Source organism: Microplitis demolitor, chromosome 5, assembly GCF_026212275.2.
Source record: "Microplitis demolitor isolate Queensland-Clemson2020A chromosome 5, iyMicDemo2.1a, whole genome shotgun sequence".
Classification (NCBI taxonomy): domain Eukaryota; kingdom Metazoa; phylum Arthropoda; class Insecta; order Hymenoptera; family Braconidae; genus Microplitis; species Microplitis demolitor.
The window spans coordinates 20774371-20796265 of record NC_068549.1 but is presented as its reverse complement, the minus strand read 5'-3'; the positions used below and the strand labels follow the sequence as shown (position 1 = coordinate 20796265).

Sequence of the window (21895 nt, the reverse complement as noted above, 5' to 3'; positions counted from 1 at the left end):
AGTTAAAAGTTATAAGGTACACACTCAATCAACATCCAAGTGTGAAAGATATAAGAATTCTTTGGTGAAATTTAAGTTATACTCGAACAAACTTAGACCATTAGGAAATAAGAAAGAAAATACGACATTGGATGTCACTATCTTAACCTTTATATATATATGTGTGTATGTATGTTTAAAAAGTTTATTTAATATATACCTATATATATAGCTTTTTGTTTTTGTCGCGAAACCACCACAAGGCAATTACAGTTTCCGAAGAAACTTCCAAGTGAGTCTAACTGTCTTCACTTTATTTTCATTTCTGCTTGTGTACGTAGACTGAGAAATTTACCAAGTAGAGATAGTAAATAAGAAAATAGAAAAAAAACATGGGGATCAAAAAATATAGCAAAGAATCTTGGAGCTGTTTACTTCATTCTCATATAACAACCACTAGAATATAAACTCTTACGTCGATAACCAACATGTGATTTATGGTTACCGATAAATCGACATACAATTCGTTTTACTTTTCCAATCTGCCCTCTTTTATTTTATTTTTTTCATTCTATATAACTCCCGCGAAACGGTTATGCTTTGGTTTGACGGAAAAATACAACTAATGGCAAGATAATAAAACAATATTCAACAATTTTATTTCTATTTTAAATCTTTGTCAAAACGATTGTATTTTCCGATGGAAAATGCCCAAGGATTTTTTAGTACTTTTATTTAAAATTTTTAAAATTAAGGCGGGAAATAAAATTTATTTAAATTGATTAAATTTTTTCAGGGGGATTCGTAAAAGACATCGCACTGCCAAATGTTGAGTATGAAACGGAATGGCGTCAACAAAAATTGAATAAAACTTTTTTAGAAGAATTGGAAAAGTATCAAGATGAAGTACTTAAAGAAGGATTACAAGTTGAAGAAGAAGGTCTTACTGGTAATTATTTTTAATTTATTAATTACGCCCTCTTTCTTTGTAGAACAAACAAAATTAATTGAATAACTTGAATTTTTTTCATTGTAATATCAATAATTAAATAACTTTATTTAAGAAATCCTACAATTTCAAAATGGCAAAGATAAGGAAACTGAAGAACCAGAATCAGTTTTTTCCTTGGAAAAAACAGAACCCGTCGCTGCAGAACGCAATCAATATAATACAGGCTCAGAACCATCGGATTTCAAATTTAAAAAATATGAAAAAGATATAAAAAATTCAAACCTAAATTTCAGGTACACCATTGATCAAAAATATTAATTCTTAATTTCTAATCAATCTCAATTGACGTTAATTAAATGGCAATAAATTTTTAGGACTTTTCTATTCCCCGGGTCGAAAATTTGATCTGATTTTAGTCTAACTAGATTGTATTTGGACTAATTGGTCAGTCTTTCCGTTTTTATAAAAATTTTAAGCTGCTTTTAATCTAAAGACAATAAAAAATCGACTAATAAAAATAGTAGAAAAAGTCTAATTTTGGTCTGAGTAAAACAGATCAAACTTTCCGACCCAGATCACGCAGCTTAAGGACTTGTAACTTTTGCAAATACTAGACAAGCTATTTATACCCCGATCCCTGCTCTTTTCCCCCACCAGGGTCTCTCCCTACTTTCGGGGACAGCTCGGGCCACTCAGCGGCCGCGTAGTCCCAGAGTGGGGGTACAGAATCTTACCCTCTAGAGTTACCTGAGCATTTTACTGAAACTTTTCAAACATTGAATTACTTTGAAGAATCAAAAAAAATTTTTTGACTCATAAATAAAATACTGAATGACAAAAAATAATTAAAGGTTGGACATGGAAGAAAAATCCAAAGATCGGACACCAAAAATGTCTTCAGTATCAAAAAATCCCCGGGTACGTCACTCGCACCACAGCTCTCATGAATCAACTACCAAAGATCCATTTTCGGTGATAACTCTCGAGGAGAGTGACATGGAATCGAAAAAACGTTTACGTCGTCACCACCGTCGCAGGTAAGCTTTTAATTTGCCCAGTTGCTTCAACTGCGAAATTACTACCCCAATGCTCACTTTGTGATCAAACGATATCGTTAATCAAAGAACATTCGATACCAACACAACCATCTGCTTACACTCTTTAACTTTTTTTAAACTTTTTCCAATATCCTAGTCTTTGACATCTAACTTACCAAGTTAATTATTTCTACGACATTAAACGATTATTTTTACTTTTGAAATAGCTTATTCCGTTTCTCGATTCCAAAACTTTTTTTATTTTTTTCGTTATTCGGTTGCATGACCCACTTTTATTATTGGCCAAAAAGAAAAAAATTACTTGGATAACAGTAATAGAAATAACTATAATAGAGCGCATAATTTGCTCATAAACTTCGTATTTATTGTTAATTTTTGAAAATTTAATTTTTTTTTCCATTGCGACGATAACATCCGCGGCAAGTGAATTTAGCTGTTGATAGCGACGCTATTGGAAATAGATGCTCGGTTTATATCTAACGTGCTAGAGAATAGGGTGTGCATAGTCGTCAAATAGGCGAGCAAGAGGTTGCAAGACTCGGTGCAACCGGTGCCAATAACAATGCCCGTCATCGTAAACCCAAGAAAATGGGCTCCTCGATACACAAGCTCCCAGCTCGGGACATTTTCAGCTCGACCTCTATATACACAACTGCCAATAACCTGTCATGCATTTCTATACGCTAGATAGAGCTTTAAACATGTACCAGTCATACACAGATATCATTTATTCAGAACTATTATTTATACTTCTCTTTTCCAAATAATTGTGACAGTCAACGTTGGAGAATGTTCAATAATAACTTTTTGTTTTAATTTTAAAGCCATTAAAAATTAATTTAGTGAATACTGAAATAAGTCTACTATGAATAATTTGGGTTAAAAATACAGACGACACATAAATAATTTTTTAAAAATTTTCTTACGCGGAAAAAAATAACTAGGTGGTGCAATATGAACAAGTCTAGATGGGTCACTGTGAAAAAACCATGTTCGGGCAGAATGATTTTTCATGTCGCAACATGACATTTATGTTGCAAAAACATGAAAAAATCATGCTGCCCTAACATGACGTTAATATTGCAACAACATGAATTTTCATGTTATAGTAACATTACATTACATTTATTTTGCAGTAACATGAAAAAAACATGTAATGTTACTATAATATGAAAAATCATGTGCCACCACCTAGTCATTTTTTTCCATGTATATAAGGAAAAGTACTATGAAGATATAACTTTTTCATTCTTTGATCTGTAGAGATCTATTATCTAGAAATAGTAAAATTATTAACTATGAAAATCAAAATTTCGATGTTGAAAATTTTGTTTTAGGTCTATTGAAATCAATGTACACAGAAAAACATTCTTGCTCCAAAAAATATTTTCTTTCTGTATCAATCTAAAATTCGGAAAAAATGAAATTTAATTTATTTATGGTGAAAAAATCAAATTTCAGAAAAATAAATGGAACATTTCAACTAATTGATGAAATAAATGTTATCTGGATAAAATAAATTTTTTTTCGTGGCTTTTATTTCGGGTTTCATTTTATTGCCTCCTTTTTCATCCACTGACGTCAATGAAAATAAACTAGTTGTTATTGCACAAGAATTACTCAGAAAAATTTATTAGTAATCTTGATATCGATATTGAAATTAATACGGTAAAAGATTTAAAATGTAAAAAATATGAGAATGTGATCTATGACTGAAGAACTTTACGACATTTTTTTTTTTTTTATTGGGGAGAGATTTGAAAGGTTTAATTTTGCGTGCTTTGGGTAACATGAGTGTGTGTGGTTAATGCGATATTCTCGATCTATCTCAATAATGTTGGTGAAGAAAGATTCTGTGGAAATGCTGTAGAGAGGTGCATGATTTATCACGATCGATCATAAAACTACTAGTGCTGAATTGCATATTCAGCATCTTTTATCCACATCGCGTCCCATTTCTCATATATTTTTCTCATATATCCATATATATGTGGAAAAGAGAGAAAGCATTCAACCCTTAGTAGGTGGGGGTAATAAGTATGACAGAGAAGGAATTTTTACATGGGAGGCTGTCGATATTAAAACTGATTTGAATAAAATCATGTAAATTATTGTAAGAAGCGAGTAATTCTGTTGAAATTATTGACTTTATGATAAATTTTATTCCTATAAAAAAAACAAAAAATGCATAATGGGATGTAATAATGCTAATTCATGAATTCAAATAGACTTTAGTGAAATGATTCTTTTAGTATTTTTATTAAGATGGAAAATTTATTATATATATCTAATAGAAAAAATTTTTAACGACTGGAAATCGACTTTGTGGCTGAGGAGAAAATAAAAATTTTTGAACTGATAATTATTTGCCCACAGATGACCGGTAGAAAAATGAAAAAAATAAAAAAAAAATGTTTATTTTTTAAAAATAAATTTTATTGATGGAAAATAATTTAATTGAAAAGCTACCAATCGATCTAGAGAGCACTTTAATGTTTTAAAAACCGCGGATAAGATTTCTGTAGTATAATTATAAGATAAGTAACCGGGTATCGGAGTAAAAAGGGTGATTTGAAGTAAGATGGCCGATAACTTGGGGAGAAATCGCCTTGCAGAGCTCGGTACTCTCCCTAACTAGAAGAGAAGAGACAGATCCAATGGCCTATCACATTTTTTTTTTATCTTTAAAATCATCCCGTCGCCCTCAGAGTTTATCAAAAATTAAATTGTTGTTTAACTTATTTTTCTTGGAGTATTTTTAAAATCCTTATCAACGATAAGTCCGAAAATTTTTTCAGTAAAAGGTCCAATCTATAAAGGAGGCTTTCAGGCTTTGGAATTATTTTTTTTTCCTCATCCCCAATGCCATTTTTTACCGAGTCATATTTTTTTCATAGGGGTTAATGAATTTCATTGGAAATTTCTAAATGGTCAAAACTGGCCGCAACGTAATTAAAAGCGGTACTTCTGCCCTCTTTTTACAAACAAGTGGTCTACCGGAAAATTAATGAATTTTTTATTTTGCTACTTGTAATGTATAATTATTAATAAAACCAAAAAAAAAAAAAATTGAACGTTTCTTACTATCAAGTGCTTGTCAGAAACAAAAGTAAATTGAAATATAGGTCAATTAGTATATATATATATACATATATATATATATACATAGGTATATGTATACATTGCTTTTACTAGCACTCGAAAAACCCATCGTCACGTGCTACAGTTTCCCGTTTGTAAACGTGCTACGAATCTATAATCCAAATTAAGCCATTTCAATTTATCCCTCTGTTATCATTTATTTATAATAACAATAGTCAACCTAATTACTCGACTCCATTTTTTTGTTTATTGTTCATCATGATATTAATTAATCTCCAAAAGTATCATTTATAATTAGTAAAAAAAAAAAAAAATGATAATAATAAATAAATAAAACGAAAACTTTATTTCATATGAATAATTAAAAACGTTATTAAAAAAATTAATTATCATAATTAAGACTAAAAAAATCTCATGATAACCTATTTCGTAAAACTCCTCACGTTCTGTGTAACGATTAAAAGTTAATGAAGTGTACACAGTAAGCATAAAATGAGGCTGAATTTAAGCATCAGTATTACTATTAATTAATTGATATGTTCAAATACCTGAACATGTAATGAATTTATTTATTGATATATATTTATATGTCAATAAACTGTAATATCGAAACGATAATCAAATATTGAATTTAGGTGGATGAGATTATTTACAATTTTAAATTTAAATTAACAAAAAAATTTTTTTTTGTGTTTCAATAATTACCTATAGGTTTTTTTTGTGAGATCTATAAAATTTTCTATGTGAAGTATCAAGTCCCCATTTTATTTTTATTTTATTATTACGATTTTCGATAAATATATACATATATGCATATATGTGAGCAATAAGCTCAATACGACAGTGGGATATTTGAAAAAACCGTAACGGGGAATTCATTTTTTGAATTCTGCGTTGCCGCCAATATACAACACGCTGATAAATATTTAAAATTTATTTCGATACCATACTCGTTTTAATAATTAATAACTAATTAAAACTCCTCGGTAGCACTAATTATTTTACAAAATTATAGTAATTTGACAATTTAATGAATATTTTTAAAAAGTAGTTGCAGGGATGTCTATTCAAATAATAAATTTATCAGAGCATGAATATACAAAACTCAGTGTTTTAAATTTAACTTTAAACATACATTTATTATTTAAAATTTTCGATAATTAACTTATAAATTGAACTGATTGTTGTTACGTAAATAAACTGCCCTACATCAAAAAAATTTATATTTTTATCTGACACCAGCTACCGAATGCTCGCATCTTCAAATAGATATAGTTAATTAAATATTTATATATATACATATGTATCATTCAATATAATAAAAACAACAATAAAAATGATAATCGCTATTTCGTGAGTTGTGATAATCGGATTGTAGTTACTAATTACTACTGCTACTAACGGACGAGTAATAAAACAAATAAACAACCGATAAAATAATTGTCCCATTTAAATATCAGTTAAATTCATTCACGTGCTTACATCGTAAATTAATTACTTTTATCACGAAAAAAAGTAAACAAAATAATTTTTCCCTCCGAATAATATAAAAGCAGATTTTTTATTACATCTTTTTATATGTATATTTAATTTTTTCATTTTTTTTTCCATTTCGCTGTCGCGCAGGTGTAACTTATTTTTCCCTTGGATCATAAAAATATTTTTATGACTAGCATATCATTATTTATTTATTGTACTCTTCTTTATAGCTTTTATTAAATTTTATATTTTTTTCTCACTCCTCCAATCGACAATAACTTTTTTATTCTAACAATGTCATTATTTCAACAAAAAAAAAATTTTTTTTTATAAATTCGCGCGCTTCATTTAGTTTTTTTTTTTGCTTTTATTAGATTTTATGATCAATACGTAGTGAAATTTTTAATTACCATTTCAACATCGCTTTTAAATTAACGCAATTAATAATTGCGGATACTTTCGGTTTATTTTTCTCATCAACTAATGAACCATCAAATTTCTCATTAAAAAAAAAACTGTAAAAGCTTCTTCCATACTGTAAAAAAAACTGTGTAAGGCCACAAATTTATGGTGTTACATAACACCAGTGAGGGTGTCCAAAATTTTCCTGTTGTAAAATTATTTAAATTCAAATTTTTTACATTTCAAATATTGAGAAAAACAAAATTTCGTTTAAAAAATATTTTCCCGCCATTTTTTTTTTTTTTAAATTGAAAGGAAATATATATGATGATAGTATAAATATCTATATATTTTGATTGAGGATAAAATTATCTATGATAATTTTTGGAGTTTGAATTTTTTTATTTTTCTAGACCAAGTAGGAGACGTCACCATTATCGGCGAGTGAAAAACCTAGTCCCGCGAGATTTGACTGACCAAGATGACATTAATAATAGTAATAATAATAATAATGATAATAATAATGACAATAATAATAGTGAGGATGATGAAGACGTGTCGGTTCACAATCGTCGTCTACGTGATATCGAATTCTACAACGAGCACAAAACGAAATTCGAAGCACGGGAGCGTCGAGAAACGACGAGGACAGCGCCGGCGGAAGTCAAAAGCTCACGGCACATTAGACGACGCCGAGCAGCGACGGCACGTAAGGAGCGTGTGTGGGATCACGGGGTTATTCCTTACGAAATAGATGGTAATTTCTCCGGCGCGCACAAAGCCCTATTCAAGCAAGCCATGCGGCATTGGGAGAATTTTACGTGCGTTAAGTTCGTCGAGCGGGTCAGCCGGGAGCATCCTAACTACATTGTCTTTACTGAGAGACCTTGCGGGTAAGTAACATAGTTACCGCACTGTTTAATCTATATCAACACTCTACTTAGTATCAAAGACTACCCTAACTCTTAATTCATATAGCAGAGGGTTTAATTCCCGCCATTAAAATTTTTTTAAATTTTTTTAGTGATTTTTCATCATTCTAACTAATCATTAACTTTTTACCCACTAATATAAATTTTTAGCTACGGGGTAAAATGATGATTCTCAAGTTAGCAGATAATCGAAAATTTTCGGATTTTTTTTTCACCGGTAAATTACAAAAAAAAAAAAAAAAAAAAAAAAAAAATATGCACATGAAGAAAATTCAAAAAACTACAGGTGCAATTTTTTCAAATATTTTTTTTTAATAATTTATTATTTAAAAAAAAATCATCAGACATCGGCTAACTTCAGTATTGAGGTGAAATGGCCTTTCAAAAAAATTCATTTATTTTTTTTTTCAGTGATATTTTCATTATTGTAACTCATCATTAAATTTTTACCCATTAATATAAATTTTTTAATTATGGGGTGAAATGGTCATTAAAAAAATTTTCTTTTTTAGTCAAAAAAAATATTTATCCGATAAAATGGCCAACTCGATAATTCTCAAATAAGAAATGTTATCAATTTTTTCCGTAACTTTACATTTAATTACTGATTAAAAAAATCCTCGAAAAATAAATTAAAAATATAAAGTGATAGCTTTTAATATACGTGAGGAACTTCCGAAATACCATAGCAACTAATCATGACAAATAAAAATAATGTAAGAAAATAAAATTGATTTAGATGCTGTTCCTTCGTGGGAAAACGAGGTAATGGACCGCAAGCCATTAGTATCGGCAAGAATTGCGATAAATTTGGTATCGTAGTTCATGAATTAGGTCATGTAGTTGGATTCTGGCATGAGCACACGCGACCAGACCGCGATCGTCACGTACAGATCATTAGGGATAACATCATGGCCGGTGAGTATAATAATCCATTTCCTATTTTACTCCTCTTCTGCCTGTTAATCCTCCGTCTCCTCCTCCAAGCCCATATATAGCCAGCTTCATCTCTAATAGTACACCCACCCCCTGTATATACAATTATTATCGATAGCATATAAGCACATTGTCCCTCAATAACATTCAGTCATCCATTACCTGCCAATACCTACCCAACAGTTAATGCCTATTAATACTACTGAGTAATACACCACTAGCCCCGAGCAGTCATATCTATAATTGGTCTACACTCATTATTATAAGTGTCCGTAAATAACTACTTCTTAATCATCAACCAAATCCGCGCAGGTTAATGTAGATTATTCAAAATTAAATATGAGTTTAATTAGCAAAAGGAAATAATTGATATTATAATTGGGAATTATAAATATGATACTCTATAAAAAATCGGAAGAATATTAATTTTATTTAAATTCGAATCCACTCTCGGATTTCTGGAGTTTAAAAAACTCACTCCGCGTATGGAAATAATGGGGAAATTTTTTTTAGCAAATTTTGAGAAATGTAGAATTTATTTAACCCCGAACACGGTTTCGAAAGGATTATATAAATAAAAAATAATCCACTTCGCATTTAATCCGCGTACGTATACACATACATACACTTGGACATCATCTTGAAATTATTTAAAATAATTATTCTAGGAATAGGTATTCTAGAAAGTTTTCTAGAATTTCAAAACGACACGATCTATTAGAAGTTTGGTTTTCAAAAATTTGAACGAAACCAATAACTTCCACTTTTTTTTTAAAATTTACAATTTTTTTAGCGGGAAGTTTAAACTCGATAATTTGTTTAAATTATTTTGATAAAAATATAAGAAATTATAGATGTCAATTGATAAAAAAAATTTGAAAATTTAAAATAATTAGATTTTTAATTGGACAAAAGGATCAAAGAATTTTTTTTTCTAGATCAACTAGGATATAATTTTTTGAAATTTTAGTTCTCAATAGATCGTAGATCAAAATTTTTTTTACGGGGTCCTGAAATTTTGTTTAAAATGAAAATTTTGAATAAATGATTTTAATTAAGTTTTTAAGTAAAGACGTTAATTTTTATCGGCCCTATTCTATATTCAGGTCAGGAGTACAATTTCAATAAATTAACAAACGAAGAAGTTGATTCACTTGGTTTACCATACGACTACGATTCAATAATGCACTACGCAAAAAATACATTTTCAAAGGGAACATATCTTGATACAATACTGCCGATCGAAAATACTGGAAAAAAACGACCGGAAATTGGTCAAAGGATACGACTTAGTGAGGGAGATATTGCACAGACGAATCTTCTATACAAATGCCCAAGTATTTATATATTTTTATCAACTATTTTCCGAAAAAACTAAATATTCATAGGGATCATAAATTCCAAGTTAAAATTCAAATGTTTTGTATCGCAGAATGTGGGAGAACTTTTCAAGATAACAGCGGTACATTTGGATCATCAACTCACCCTAATAGCTCACCCTCGCTCGAGGGCGAACGCTGTGAATGGCGCATTACTGCGACACATGGCGAACGAATAGTTCTAAATATAACATCACTGGATATTTACAAGAGCGATTATTGTAAAGCTGATTATCTGGAAATTCGCGATGGGTACTGGTACAAAAGCCCCGTTTTAGGTAAAAAACAACATTTTATAATCCTATTATTTGTTAACTCAGTCATTAACCGAAAATAATCCGTCTCATTGTAATTATTGTGATATTTGTTGCATGGGTTCAATTACTGAGTAAATTCATGTATTTATTTTCAATTTTGATTTTTTTAGTTAAAATAAAATGGAAAATAATCAGCAGCATTTTATTCGTGATTGAATTTCCTCTTGTTTGAGTACCCACATCCATATATTTTGCTCACAAAATAAATTTCATATTATTATTATTATTATTATTATTATTATTATTATTATTATGAGTAAATAATTATTTTTGATTAACTATCGAATAACAGTGTTCCCTTTGTGTACAGAATATAATGACGAGTAAAATGATTACGCACATCAATATATTTGCAATACTTTCACAAAATTTTCAAAATGGCGGCTTTTAATGGCCTGAAAAATACATGAATGAAGACTTTAACAGAATCTATTGTTGTTGGTACTCGTTTTACGCGAAATTCCATCAGCTATTCAAATTTCACATTCATTTTTATATAAAAAAAATTAAGAAAAAAAAAATTACATGATTGGAGTTCTGATTTAATTATTATTAACAGAGAATATTCAATGTCGATTTTTCCAGGGCGTTTTTGCGGCAGTGGAAAAATTCATGAGCCGATAATTTCGACAGGCAGCCGCATGTTAGTAACTTACGTCCGAACAAGTCAAGAGAACGGTTACCGTGGTTTTGGAGCAAATTATGAAGCAGTTTGTGGTGGGGACGTTACTTTGGAGACAGTTGGACACTTGGAGTCACCAAACTACCCTGAGGAATATCAATCGAGTAAAGAATGCGTGTGGCGACTTACAGTGCCCCAGGATTACCAAGTTGCCTTAAAGTTTCAATCATTTGAAATTGAGAATCACGACAATTGCGTTTATGACTACGTCGAAGTTAGAGACGGCCATACTCCCGATTCACCGCTCATTGGTCTTTATTGTGGGTACAAAGCCCCGCCGGATCTTCGTTCCACCGGTAACAAACTTTTTGTTAAGTTCGTTAGTGATGGCTCTGTACAAAAGGCGGGATTTTCTGCAACTGTCATAAAAGGTGCTTTCCCGTTAACTTTATTGCTATTATTGTTATTCTCTTCCAATACTACTTCTATTGTTCCTTCGGCTGATTTAATTACTCGACAAGTTCTTATTTTATTTTTATTTTAAATTTATCTTGTTCAGAATTCGACGAATGCGCAATGACTGACCATGGCTGCGAGCACGAATGCTTAAACACACTAGGCGGTTACGAGTGCTCATGTAAAATCGGTTATGAACTTCATTCCGACGGAAAGCATTGTGAAGGTACTGATCTATTTTCCCATTCAATTAAAATATTCGTATTTTCCATCGGGTCTTATTTACCCCTGTTTGTTTCAGACGCTTGCGGTGGAATTTTCGATGCAAGCAATGGAACAATAACGAGCCCTTCGTTCCCAGAGAGTTATCCGGGCAACAAAAATTGCATTTGGGAAATAATAGCTCCCCTGCATTACAGAATAACTTTAAACTTCACCCACTTTGATTTGGAAGGCAACAGAATGTACCAGCAAGAGTGCGATTACGACTTCGTTGAAGTTTCCAGCAAATTAGGCGACGATATTCTAAAGAAACATGGAATTTTTTGTGGCTCGAAGATTCCTACGCCCATTATTTCAGAAGGCAATGCTATGAGAATTGTCTTTACGTCCGATAAAAAGTATGTGATATAAAATTATAAGAAACTTTAAGCTCTTTTATAAAATAACTTTTTGGTTACGACTCTTTGATCATTTTTAGCATCCAAAAATCAGGATTTGCAGCAGTATTTTTTACTGACATGGATGAGTGCGCGAACAACAATGGCGGATGTCAGCACGAGTGCCACAATACTATTGGCTCGTATGAGTGTTCATGCCACAATGGTTTCAAGTTACAAGACAACGGGCATGATTGCAAAGAAGGAGGTTGTAAATATGAAATAGTTAATCCCGTTGGTTCAATAACATCGCCAAATTATCCGGATTATTATCCGTCACGCAGAGACTGCGTGTGGCATTTTACAACGACACCTGGTCATCGTATTAAATTAGTAATATATATTGAAAGTAATAATAATAAATTTTATTGTAAGATCTCCTGTAAAAATTTCGCCGTAATAGTATTGTTTTATTTCTTTAAATATAATTCCGCTGGTACAAAAAAATACTCGTAAATTTTAACATTTATTAAACTTCTGCGACCGACTAACAGACGGCGCTATATTTCCAATAAAAAAAAACCAGCCTTTCGAATCCCAGTGGAGCCGAAAGAATCTTTCTCACAAAAATTATGAGATCTTTCGGCCCTGAGATTCTTCCCGTCACCGATCTGTGAATTTAATTTGGATTTGAATTTGAATTCGACTCAGTTGACCGGATATGAGATTACCCGATGCCTAATAATATATATATATATATATATAGAAATATTTTCTAGCAGATCTTACAATAAAAATATGCAACGTGTGTAAATTTGAGCTTCTGCTCTCTAGAAAAAGTGCTCGCAATTAATCCACTTACCAGTGGCTCATGCAGAAAATTACCGCTCTACTCATGTGGATGCGCTACAACTTTTACACACTTGCCATACAATCTACTATTTTACAATAAAATGCAATAATGCCTTTACTTTTCCTAGATGTTCAAAGTTTTCGAAATGGAATCGCATCAAGAGTGCGCTTACGATTATATTGCCATCTATGACGGCGACTCATCAGATAGTCACACTCTCGGAAGATTCTGCGGAACAAAAATACCTCATCCAATAATAGCGACAAGTAATCAAATGTTTATGTTGTTCAAAAGTGATTTGTCAGTACAAAGAAAAGGATTTTTAGCTTCTCATACCACAGGTATCTACTTTTTTCTTCACAATAATTTTTAACCTCCAATCAGAAATAATTAATCGCACTGTTATTGAATTAGCATGCGGAGGACATCTAATGGCGACAAATGAAGTTAAATATATTTACTCACATGTAAGATACGGTACACATAATTATGATCACCGTACAGACTGTGATTGGACTATTGAAGCCCCGATCGGTAAAAATGTCCATCTATCATTTCTATCATTTCAATTAGAGTATGAAGAAGATTGTGCGTATGATTTTGTAGAAATTTATTCAGGGTTAGATGCTTCTAGTCCTAGTTATGGAAAATTCTGTGACTCGGTAAGAATTTACACAGTATTTAAAACAGTCGATTGAAGATTCTACAAACAGATAAATTTTTACACACGATCTACTTGATTTTGTTTCAGAATGTAACCGAAATAATATCAATGAACGAAGCGCTGTTAGTAAGATTCCGTTCCGATGATACGGTATCAAACAAAGGATTTTCAGCGGCCTACGTCGCAGTTGACCGCCAAGACAGCGACGAAAACCTCGGTGGGATTGACGAAGAAGATAATTTCTGATCTTTAATGGGGCTCGGGAATTCCCTAGAGCCTCGAGAACGCGACACTAGCGCCGGGCGATTCTTAACGGCTCGTCGGCGCATGAAAACTACTCACCAACTGCCGTCAGTTACTTATCAACGGCGCGCTTTTCAAGATGTTTTGAATTTAAAACATTCAAATGATAAAAATAATAATGATAATAATAATAATAATAGTAGTAACAATAAATATAGTAAAGTTAATGGTAATAGATCTCGACGCGGTAAATTGAATGGTTTTACTTCAATGATAAGAGACAATTATCGACCGCGAAACAGACGGAAAAAGAACCGAAATAATAATTAAAATGTTTCTTTATAAATAAACTATGATTATTTTAAATTTAATACTCAATACGATAGGCCGTAAAAGTGCCATATTTTAAATTTCTCTGTAATTAAAACTGAGATTAAATATTTTATTACTTGAAAACAAAAAAAAAAATTGACCCGAAAAATGGCTGGAATTTTTTTCACGTTAGAATTTTAAATAATTAATTTTTTTTTTAAATTATAGAGGTTATTTTTTCCACTATTATAATGTCGGAGTTTTTTTTTTATTTAAACTTTTTTTCCGGCTGTATGAAATCTTTTTCATTGTAGTGGAAATAATTATTTAAAAAATTAATTTATATTTTATGAATATAATTATTACTATTAGAATTATAAGACGTGAAAAAATGAAAAAGGTAATAAATTATTAAAAGAGGTTAATAATAATCACTGCCTATATTTCACGCCGATTATTATTTTATCATCAAAGATAAAGAATGAAATTTTAAAAATTCTTAAATAATAATTATAATGAAATAATAGAATTTAAAATGTTTAATGTAGATTTTTCCTGTAAATAGATAGTAATGAGTTAATGAGTAGTTCATCTATGCCGTACTATTTTATAATATAAAAAAAAAAATTAATGTATTACGACAGTAATTAAAAACAAAAAATTAATGAGTAAAAATTGAACTTTAATTAAAATGAACAAAAATATATATATATATATATATATATATATATATATATATATATATAAATATATATATATATATATATATATATAAATATATATATATATATATATATATATATTGTGTGTGTAAAATTAAATTTATTGGATTAATAAATAAAAAAATAATTTTAATGATTAAATTGTTTAAATTATTTTCTTAGTCGATTTAATTGACCGTAACAAAAATTTCCACAATAATTCTTTAGTTCAATGTAATAAAAAAAAAAGTTAAATGAATTTCTAATTGCTGGAATAACCCTTTTAAAATTTTATTATGTATATTGCAATCGTAAATTATGAGGGGATTAATATAATTTGGAAAAATAAAATCGGGCACCAACCGACCATAGAAACTGCACGGGAAGAATTTTCGTATGAATATTGCCATGTTATTTATTCTAAAAATTACTCTTAATCGAGTAATCGTGGACCATTACGACTTTTTACTTTCAAATTACGAAATTTTACTCTTTCAGTGAGTAAAAATCAATCAGATTAATTTTTACTCATACTTACGAGTAAAAATTACACCTGGCGGCTGTCTAAATAAATTCTCTTTTGTTCAATTTTTACTCGTCGGTTATGATTAAAAGTTGATAATTCAATTTATAAAATTTATATTGAATTACAATAAAAATTACAATAAATAGGCTGAAATTTCTATAAAAAATTTAAAAACCATCTAATTGCCTTAGAATATGAATTAATATAAATATTTTGAAAAAAAATAAAAAAAAAATTACTCGTATTGTATTGAAAAAGAAAAGATACAAATTTTTTTTTTAATTTTAAAATAAATATCAAGTTATAGAGAGATACAGAGATCGACCTTTTTTCCAAACCTACGTTTGTGTGCGTAACATGTCAGTTGTCGCGAGCAAAATAAAAGAAATTTAATCGAAGCCGATATTAACCGAAAATTAACGGAGACTACTGAAATATTACTCTGCAGTTTAGAGTAAAAATTACTTCCATAGATTAGAAAATTTATTCGGGTTAGAAGCAGTTTTTCATCAAAAAATTAATGGGTTGAAAAGAATGGTGTATTGGAGAGTAAAAATTAATCGCATGGAGTAAAAATTAATAAATTAAGATGAGATATTCACAATAATCGATTAAATATAAAACTTTTAAAAAATTACTCAATTATAGAGTAAAACATAGTCTAGAAATGTTAATATTTAAACAAAAAGTTTAAATTTGAAACGAAAAATACCAATTTTTTGCAACGGCCCAGGATTATTCAAATTTACAGAGTAATTTTTATCAAAAAATTCTTTCCGTGTGATTATAAGATTTATATAGGAACATATTAATATTTTATGACGTCATTTATTTTTTAAAGAAAAAGAAATTAATAATTTAAGGCAATTTCGACATAAATCAATAAATAGAAAAACATAAATTCTCATTTTTTTTTTAATTTTATCTGTGTAATAAAGTTGTTTTTCAAAATAAGATTTTTGAACTCACGGTACAAATATAGAAATTATTAAATGATGTCATTAAAAAAATGATTAATATCACTTGTTTATTAAATTTTTTTATTTCTTAATATAATAAAATTTTTATTTCAAAATCGAGAATATTTAAAAAAAAAATATTTTAAAAAATAACAGATTTACACAGTAAAAGCAAAATTTCCGATTTTTTGTTCGAAAAATTAAACGTCATTATTTTCGAATGGTTTTTAAAAGAATTTGTAAGTCTTCCTATAATATTATGGGAATGATTCCCATAATATATAGAAACTATTCCTATAAATTATAGGATCCATTCCCATTAATTATAGGAACCATTCCTATAACATTATAGGAATGGTTCCAATAATAGTATGGGAACAATTCCCATAATATTATAGGATTGGTTCCCATAATATCATGAAAATACTACTTTAAAGAAAAATGTGGAAATCACTTCTCCAATCCACAGAAATATTATTTAACATGAAAACAAAAATTCAAATATTGAAAAAAAATTCTTATTAAGCGAAAAACATCAAAATTTTTTGTTGGCGCACAACATTCAAGAAAAATCAAACTTTGGAAAGAATAACTGACATCTGCATGTCATTAACTTTTATTTGAACAGAACATATCTTTGATCATTGTTATTTTCAGGACAACTACTATAATAGCTTATAACAAGCGCCTTTCAATAATACACACGCGTAACGCACGCATGTAGAATGTGCACCAATAGCTAAATTGGAAGGGGAGTGCTCAAATTTTCGATTTTCCCGATAATTTCTACCCCTACAACCTCTGGCAGTTGCTTGTGATGAACTCGGACTGTATTAGAGACATAAAATTGAACATTAAAAAAATTTTTATGATTAAATTCCGTTCATTCGAAAGCCTAAGCAACAAAATAAAACGCTTATTACTGCAACGTCATCATAAATGAAGTATATAACGGCTTACAAATGATCACGTATTATTAGTTAGTCATTTCATCAAAGTTAATAACTTATTTTTTATAAAGTTGGCATTTATACTAACGAAAAATGAAGTCGATATTAAATATACATGTTATTCAAATTCTGTCATTGGCAGTATCGGTAAGTAATTCTCATATAATACATGAAGAAAAAAGCGGGAATAAAGAGTATGCCGGAGCTGTGGATTTAGAAAACATTCCGCTAGGAAATAAAGTCAAAAAATCAGTAGCTATTAAAAATAAAAACGATCTTTGGGATGAAGGTATTATTCCTTATGAAATTGATGACATGTTTACTGGAAAACAACGCACTATTTTCAAACGAGCGATGCGAATGTGGGAACAGTTTACTTGCGTTCAGTTTATTGAAAGAGATCCTAAGATACATCCCGATTACGTCTTCATCACTAAATTAGACTGCGGGTAAATTATTTATTTAATACTACTCTACTTTATTGCTATCAGTTGAGTTGAAAGTTATCATAAAATTACTAATACTGCAAATTCTATTACGAATTATTAGCTGCTGTTTCGACGGGAAAATGCCAAGAAATAATGGGCGCAGTGAATTAAGTTTGGATGATGGCTGTGATACATTGCACATCGTCCTCCATGAACTGGGACACGCTTTGGGTTTTTATCATGAGCACCAACACCCAGATCGCGATGAGTATGTCCACATTAATAGGCAAAATATCGAACGAGGTTAAGAAATGTTATTTATCAGATGTATTTAATTGCTTTTTTTAATTTGTTATCGTAAGAAAAAAAAAAGTTTTTTCTGAGCGCAGGTTATTGGGAAGAATTTAGTAAATTTTCACCTGATCAAGTTGATACTCTGCAACAGCCCTATAATTATCGTTCCATAATGCATTATCCTCCAAATGCTTATGCATATCTTGATTTTTTGGATACGATTGTTCCTAAACAGTTAGATAATGGCAGGATACCAACAATGGGTTCCTACGTAAGACTTAGCATAGGCGATATAGAAGCTACTAATCGTCTCTATCAATGTCCCAGTAAGTTAATTTATTCAATTTGAGAATACTCTAAATAATATAACTTATCAATAACCGCTCTTTATTTACAAATTTATTTAATTTTCGTATTCTGTAGAGTGTGGAAGAACATTATTTGAAAATAATGGAACTATTGAGTCGCCGAATGACTCAGCCGATTCCTCGACTACCGGCATAGATTATTGTGAGTGGAGAATCTCGGCATCACATGGAGAAAAAGTCGCTCTTAAAATTTTGACTTTAAACATTTTCAAAAGCTTTGAGTGTATGACAGATTTTATCGAAGTTCGAAATGGCCCAACAATCTATAGCCCTCTTTTAGGTAAATAACTTATTTTTAAAAATTTTAAAAATGGAAGTTAAAAAACGCGGGCAGCTACCGAGATAAACGGAAGAAAATCCCGAAAAAATCAGTAGGTGCCATCCATTATTTCGGGATCGACTTCCGGATCAATCGATAGCGGTTACAAAAAAAAATAAAAAATGATGGCATATTTTAGTATTGACTACCGATTAGTAATCAGTGGCTGCTACCGATGATTTTTTATCTCATGTAGCAAAAGGTTACTCCTGCCAACACTTGTGTCAAAATTTTCTGTCAAGTGATTTATTTACATTCAATAGTGAATAATGACATACATTATTATTCATTTTGTTTTCAGGTAAATACTGCGGCGAAGAAAAAAATATACTGATTATAAGTGACAATCTTTTAGTGAGATATCGTAAAACTATTGAAGACAATAAATTTAACAGTGGCTTTATAGCAAACTATTACAAAATCTGTGGTGGTGAAAAATCACTATCCAGTAACGATTCTATTATTTTAGAGTCACCAAATTATCCGAATCGTTACGAATCGAATAAAGATTGCTTATGGGAACTAAAAGTACCAGAGAACCATAGCACGACAATAAAATTTAATTTTTTCAGTCTCGAAATGAGCACAGATTGTGCTAATGATTATATTGAAATAGGAGTGAGTAATGATTCACATTCGAATATTGCGACTTTTTGTGGTGAAAGAAGCCCATGGGAAATTACTTTGAATTATACGAGAATTTACTTTAATTTTGTTAGTAATAATTTAAATGAATATGCCGGATTTTCCGCAACGATTACTACCGTACCGTTAAGTTATTAATTGACAGATAAATGTTTCCAAATGGGAGCATTGTTTTTGTAAATTGAATTTATAATCATTAGTTTTTTATTGAAGAGAAATTAAGATAAGTCATTTTTACGTAAAATATTTATATATAGTCGGTAGAAAAAATGGGATGTCGATCACTTCAGTAATGCGATAATTTTAGAATGGTTGCTACAAAAATTTATTACTATTTACTACCCGTATGAAAATAATATATATGGTCAAAATATATGTAAAAATATATTTTCATCACATGTGAAAATATATATTCTTGTCATATACAAAAACTATATTTTTATCATACATATAAATATATATTTCTATCATATATGAAAAATATATTCTGATCATATATAAAAACATATATTTATATTGTATATGGAAAAAAAAGTTTCTTATTCGTATGACCAACTCCAATTTAATTAGATCTAAATTTTAATATACTCTATAAATTGTACATAAAATTATCGAAATTAGTTAATTTGAAGCGAATATATAATATACTCATATACATATACATACACCGAATAGAATATAAGCTTAAATATAACAGAGAAAATATATGGTGCCAAATATAATATAAATTATATACTACTATATATTTCCTTTCATATAAAAATTTTATATTTTTTGAATATAAAAGAAAATATGTCAATACAATATACTATAAGGTAAATGTAATAGTATATATATGGCTAAACATAAAAAACATATAAGTTACATATATGGAATATATATATTTACTACTATATATAATTTTATATTAAATCGGCGAAAATCTGTATATGATTTTTTATAATATACAATATAATATATCATATATTTTTTTATTGCAAATATATATGCTTTTATATATTTTAACCATATATTGTTTTTTCATAAGGGTAAAATTGGAAATAGTAACGTTCGTTTAAAAAAACTGAAAAAAACATAATTTCAATGTTAAAAAAAAAATAATTAAGTAAAATATATGAAATATTAATATTCAAGTTATAGCTAATTATTACAGAATATTTATTAAAAAAATAAAATGAAAAAAAAAAAAAAAAATAAAATTGTTTTCAAAAATTAATTTTAGCAAGCATTATTCTATGTAATTGAAAGATTAAGTTTAATAGTAGTTGAAATTACTAAAATGCGAAATTATCTATCATATACTTTAATAGAAATGTAATAAAATTAATTAATAAGAGATCAAAAATAATAAAAAAAAATGATGATAATGGATATCGTACTTTGTAAACCTGATTGCCCCTCCAATAAAAAAGTTATTTCCTATCACGTCTAAAAAGTATATTAAAAAAATACTTAAATGACCGATTACTTCTACTTACCTATACTTTCAATAAACACTTAAAAATTAGAAGTTAATTGCCATACAATCTACACTACAAAAAAGTTTGTAGATTTCTTTAGACTTTCTTTCAAAGCAGTTTCTTTGGTGACTTTTTTCGTGTACTTGTACAATAAACAGTCAAAAAAAATGAAGTCGATATTAAATATACTTGTTATTCAAATTCTGTCATTGGCAGTATCGATAAGTAATTCTCATATAATAAATGAAGAAAAAAGCGGGAATAAAGAGTATGCCGGAGCTGTGGATTTAGAAAACATTCCGCTAGCAAATAAAGTCAAAAAATCAGTAGCTATTAAAAATAAAAACGATCTTTGGGATGAAGGTATTATTCCTTATGAAATTGATGACATGTTTACTGGAAAACAACGCACTATTTTCAAACGAGCGATGCGAATGTGGGAACAGTTTACTTGCGTTCAGTTTATTGAAAGAGATCCTAAGATACATCCCGATTACGTCTTCATCACTAAATTAGACTGCGGGTAAATTATTACCCGTAGGTACCTTACATGAAAAAAATATTTATGAGGTACTTGCGGGTAATGAGGCCTAGCTAAGGAAGATTTTGAATATAATCGAAAACATTGCAATTAATTATCGAAATGTATTATTAATCTTTATTTCAATAGATTAGCCATAAAATGTAATGAAGTAATGGTAATTTTTACCGTAAAAAAATAAAAAATTATACTTTTACGAAAACCATACGAATTGGCCTTATTTTACTACGGTAGGTTAATAAGGCCTACGGGTTAAACAAACTGGAATAGTTTAACTGTACTTAATAAAATTGGTATTAGAGATGAATCATCACTTAAATTTAGCAACAATACTTTTTAAGAGTCAGAAGACTAGATTGTTTTTTATAATTTCTTCTGCGTTACGGCAGCGTATGACGGATGAGGAAATATAGAAGACA

General features: G+C 29.4%; 2 protein-coding genes across 2 annotated transcripts in view; both read left to right on the top strand.

Moving 5' to 3' along the window:
• LOC103580210 (bone morphogenetic protein 1) overlaps nt 1–14449 on the top strand; it is a 34754-nt gene extending 20305 nt beyond the window's left edge. Inside the window, exons 2-15 of the mRNA XM_014444667.2 lie at nt 776–928; nt 1044–1224; nt 1783–1968; nt 7386–7865; nt 8644–8822; nt 9947–10177; nt 10273–10497; nt 11122–11589; nt 11718–11840; nt 11916–12234; nt 12315–12606; nt 13194–13407; nt 13481–13728; nt 13818–14449. Of these exons, the coding sequence (XP_014300153.1) occupies nt 776–928; nt 1044–1224; nt 1783–1968; nt 7386–7865; nt 8644–8822; nt 9947–10177; nt 10273–10497; nt 11122–11589; nt 11718–11840; nt 11916–12234; nt 12315–12606; nt 13194–13407; nt 13481–13728; nt 13818–13976 (3458 nt within the window). The 3' untranslated portion in view covers nt 13977–14449. The remainder of the gene's footprint in view (nt 1–775; nt 929–1043; nt 1225–1782; nt 1969–7385; nt 7866–8643; nt 8823–9946; nt 10178–10272; nt 10498–11121; nt 11590–11717; nt 11841–11915; nt 12235–12314; nt 12607–13193; nt 13408–13480; nt 13729–13817) is intronic.
• Nucleotides 14450–17514: 3065 nt separating this feature from the next.
• On the top strand, nt 17515–21462 carry LOC128667855 (tolloid-like protein 1). The gene is made up of 6 exons (XM_053739577.1): nt 17515–17870; nt 17971–18152; nt 18212–18469; nt 18567–18791; nt 19132–19605; nt 21152–21462. The coding sequence occupies exons 1-6, from the start codon at nt 17515–17517 to the stop codon at nt 21460–21462; spliced, it is 1806 nt and encodes a 601-aa protein (XP_053595552.1).
• The last annotated feature ends 433 nt before the right edge of the window (nt 21463–21895 follow it).

Bases quoted from the DNA above. Each gene is read 5' to 3' on its own strand.
- LOC128667855 (XM_053739577.1), top strand. From the start codon at position 17,515: ATGAAGTCGATATTAAATATACATGTTATTCAAATTCTGTCATTGGCA. The intron at 17,871-17,970 runs GTAAATTATTTA...ACGAATTATTAG, and splicing joins ATCACTAAATTAGACTGCGG to CTGCTGTTTCGACGGGAAAA. The intron at 18,792-19,131 runs GTAAATAACTTA...TTTTGTTTTCAG, and splicing joins AATCTATAGCCCTCTTTTAG to GTAAATACTGCGGCGAAGAA.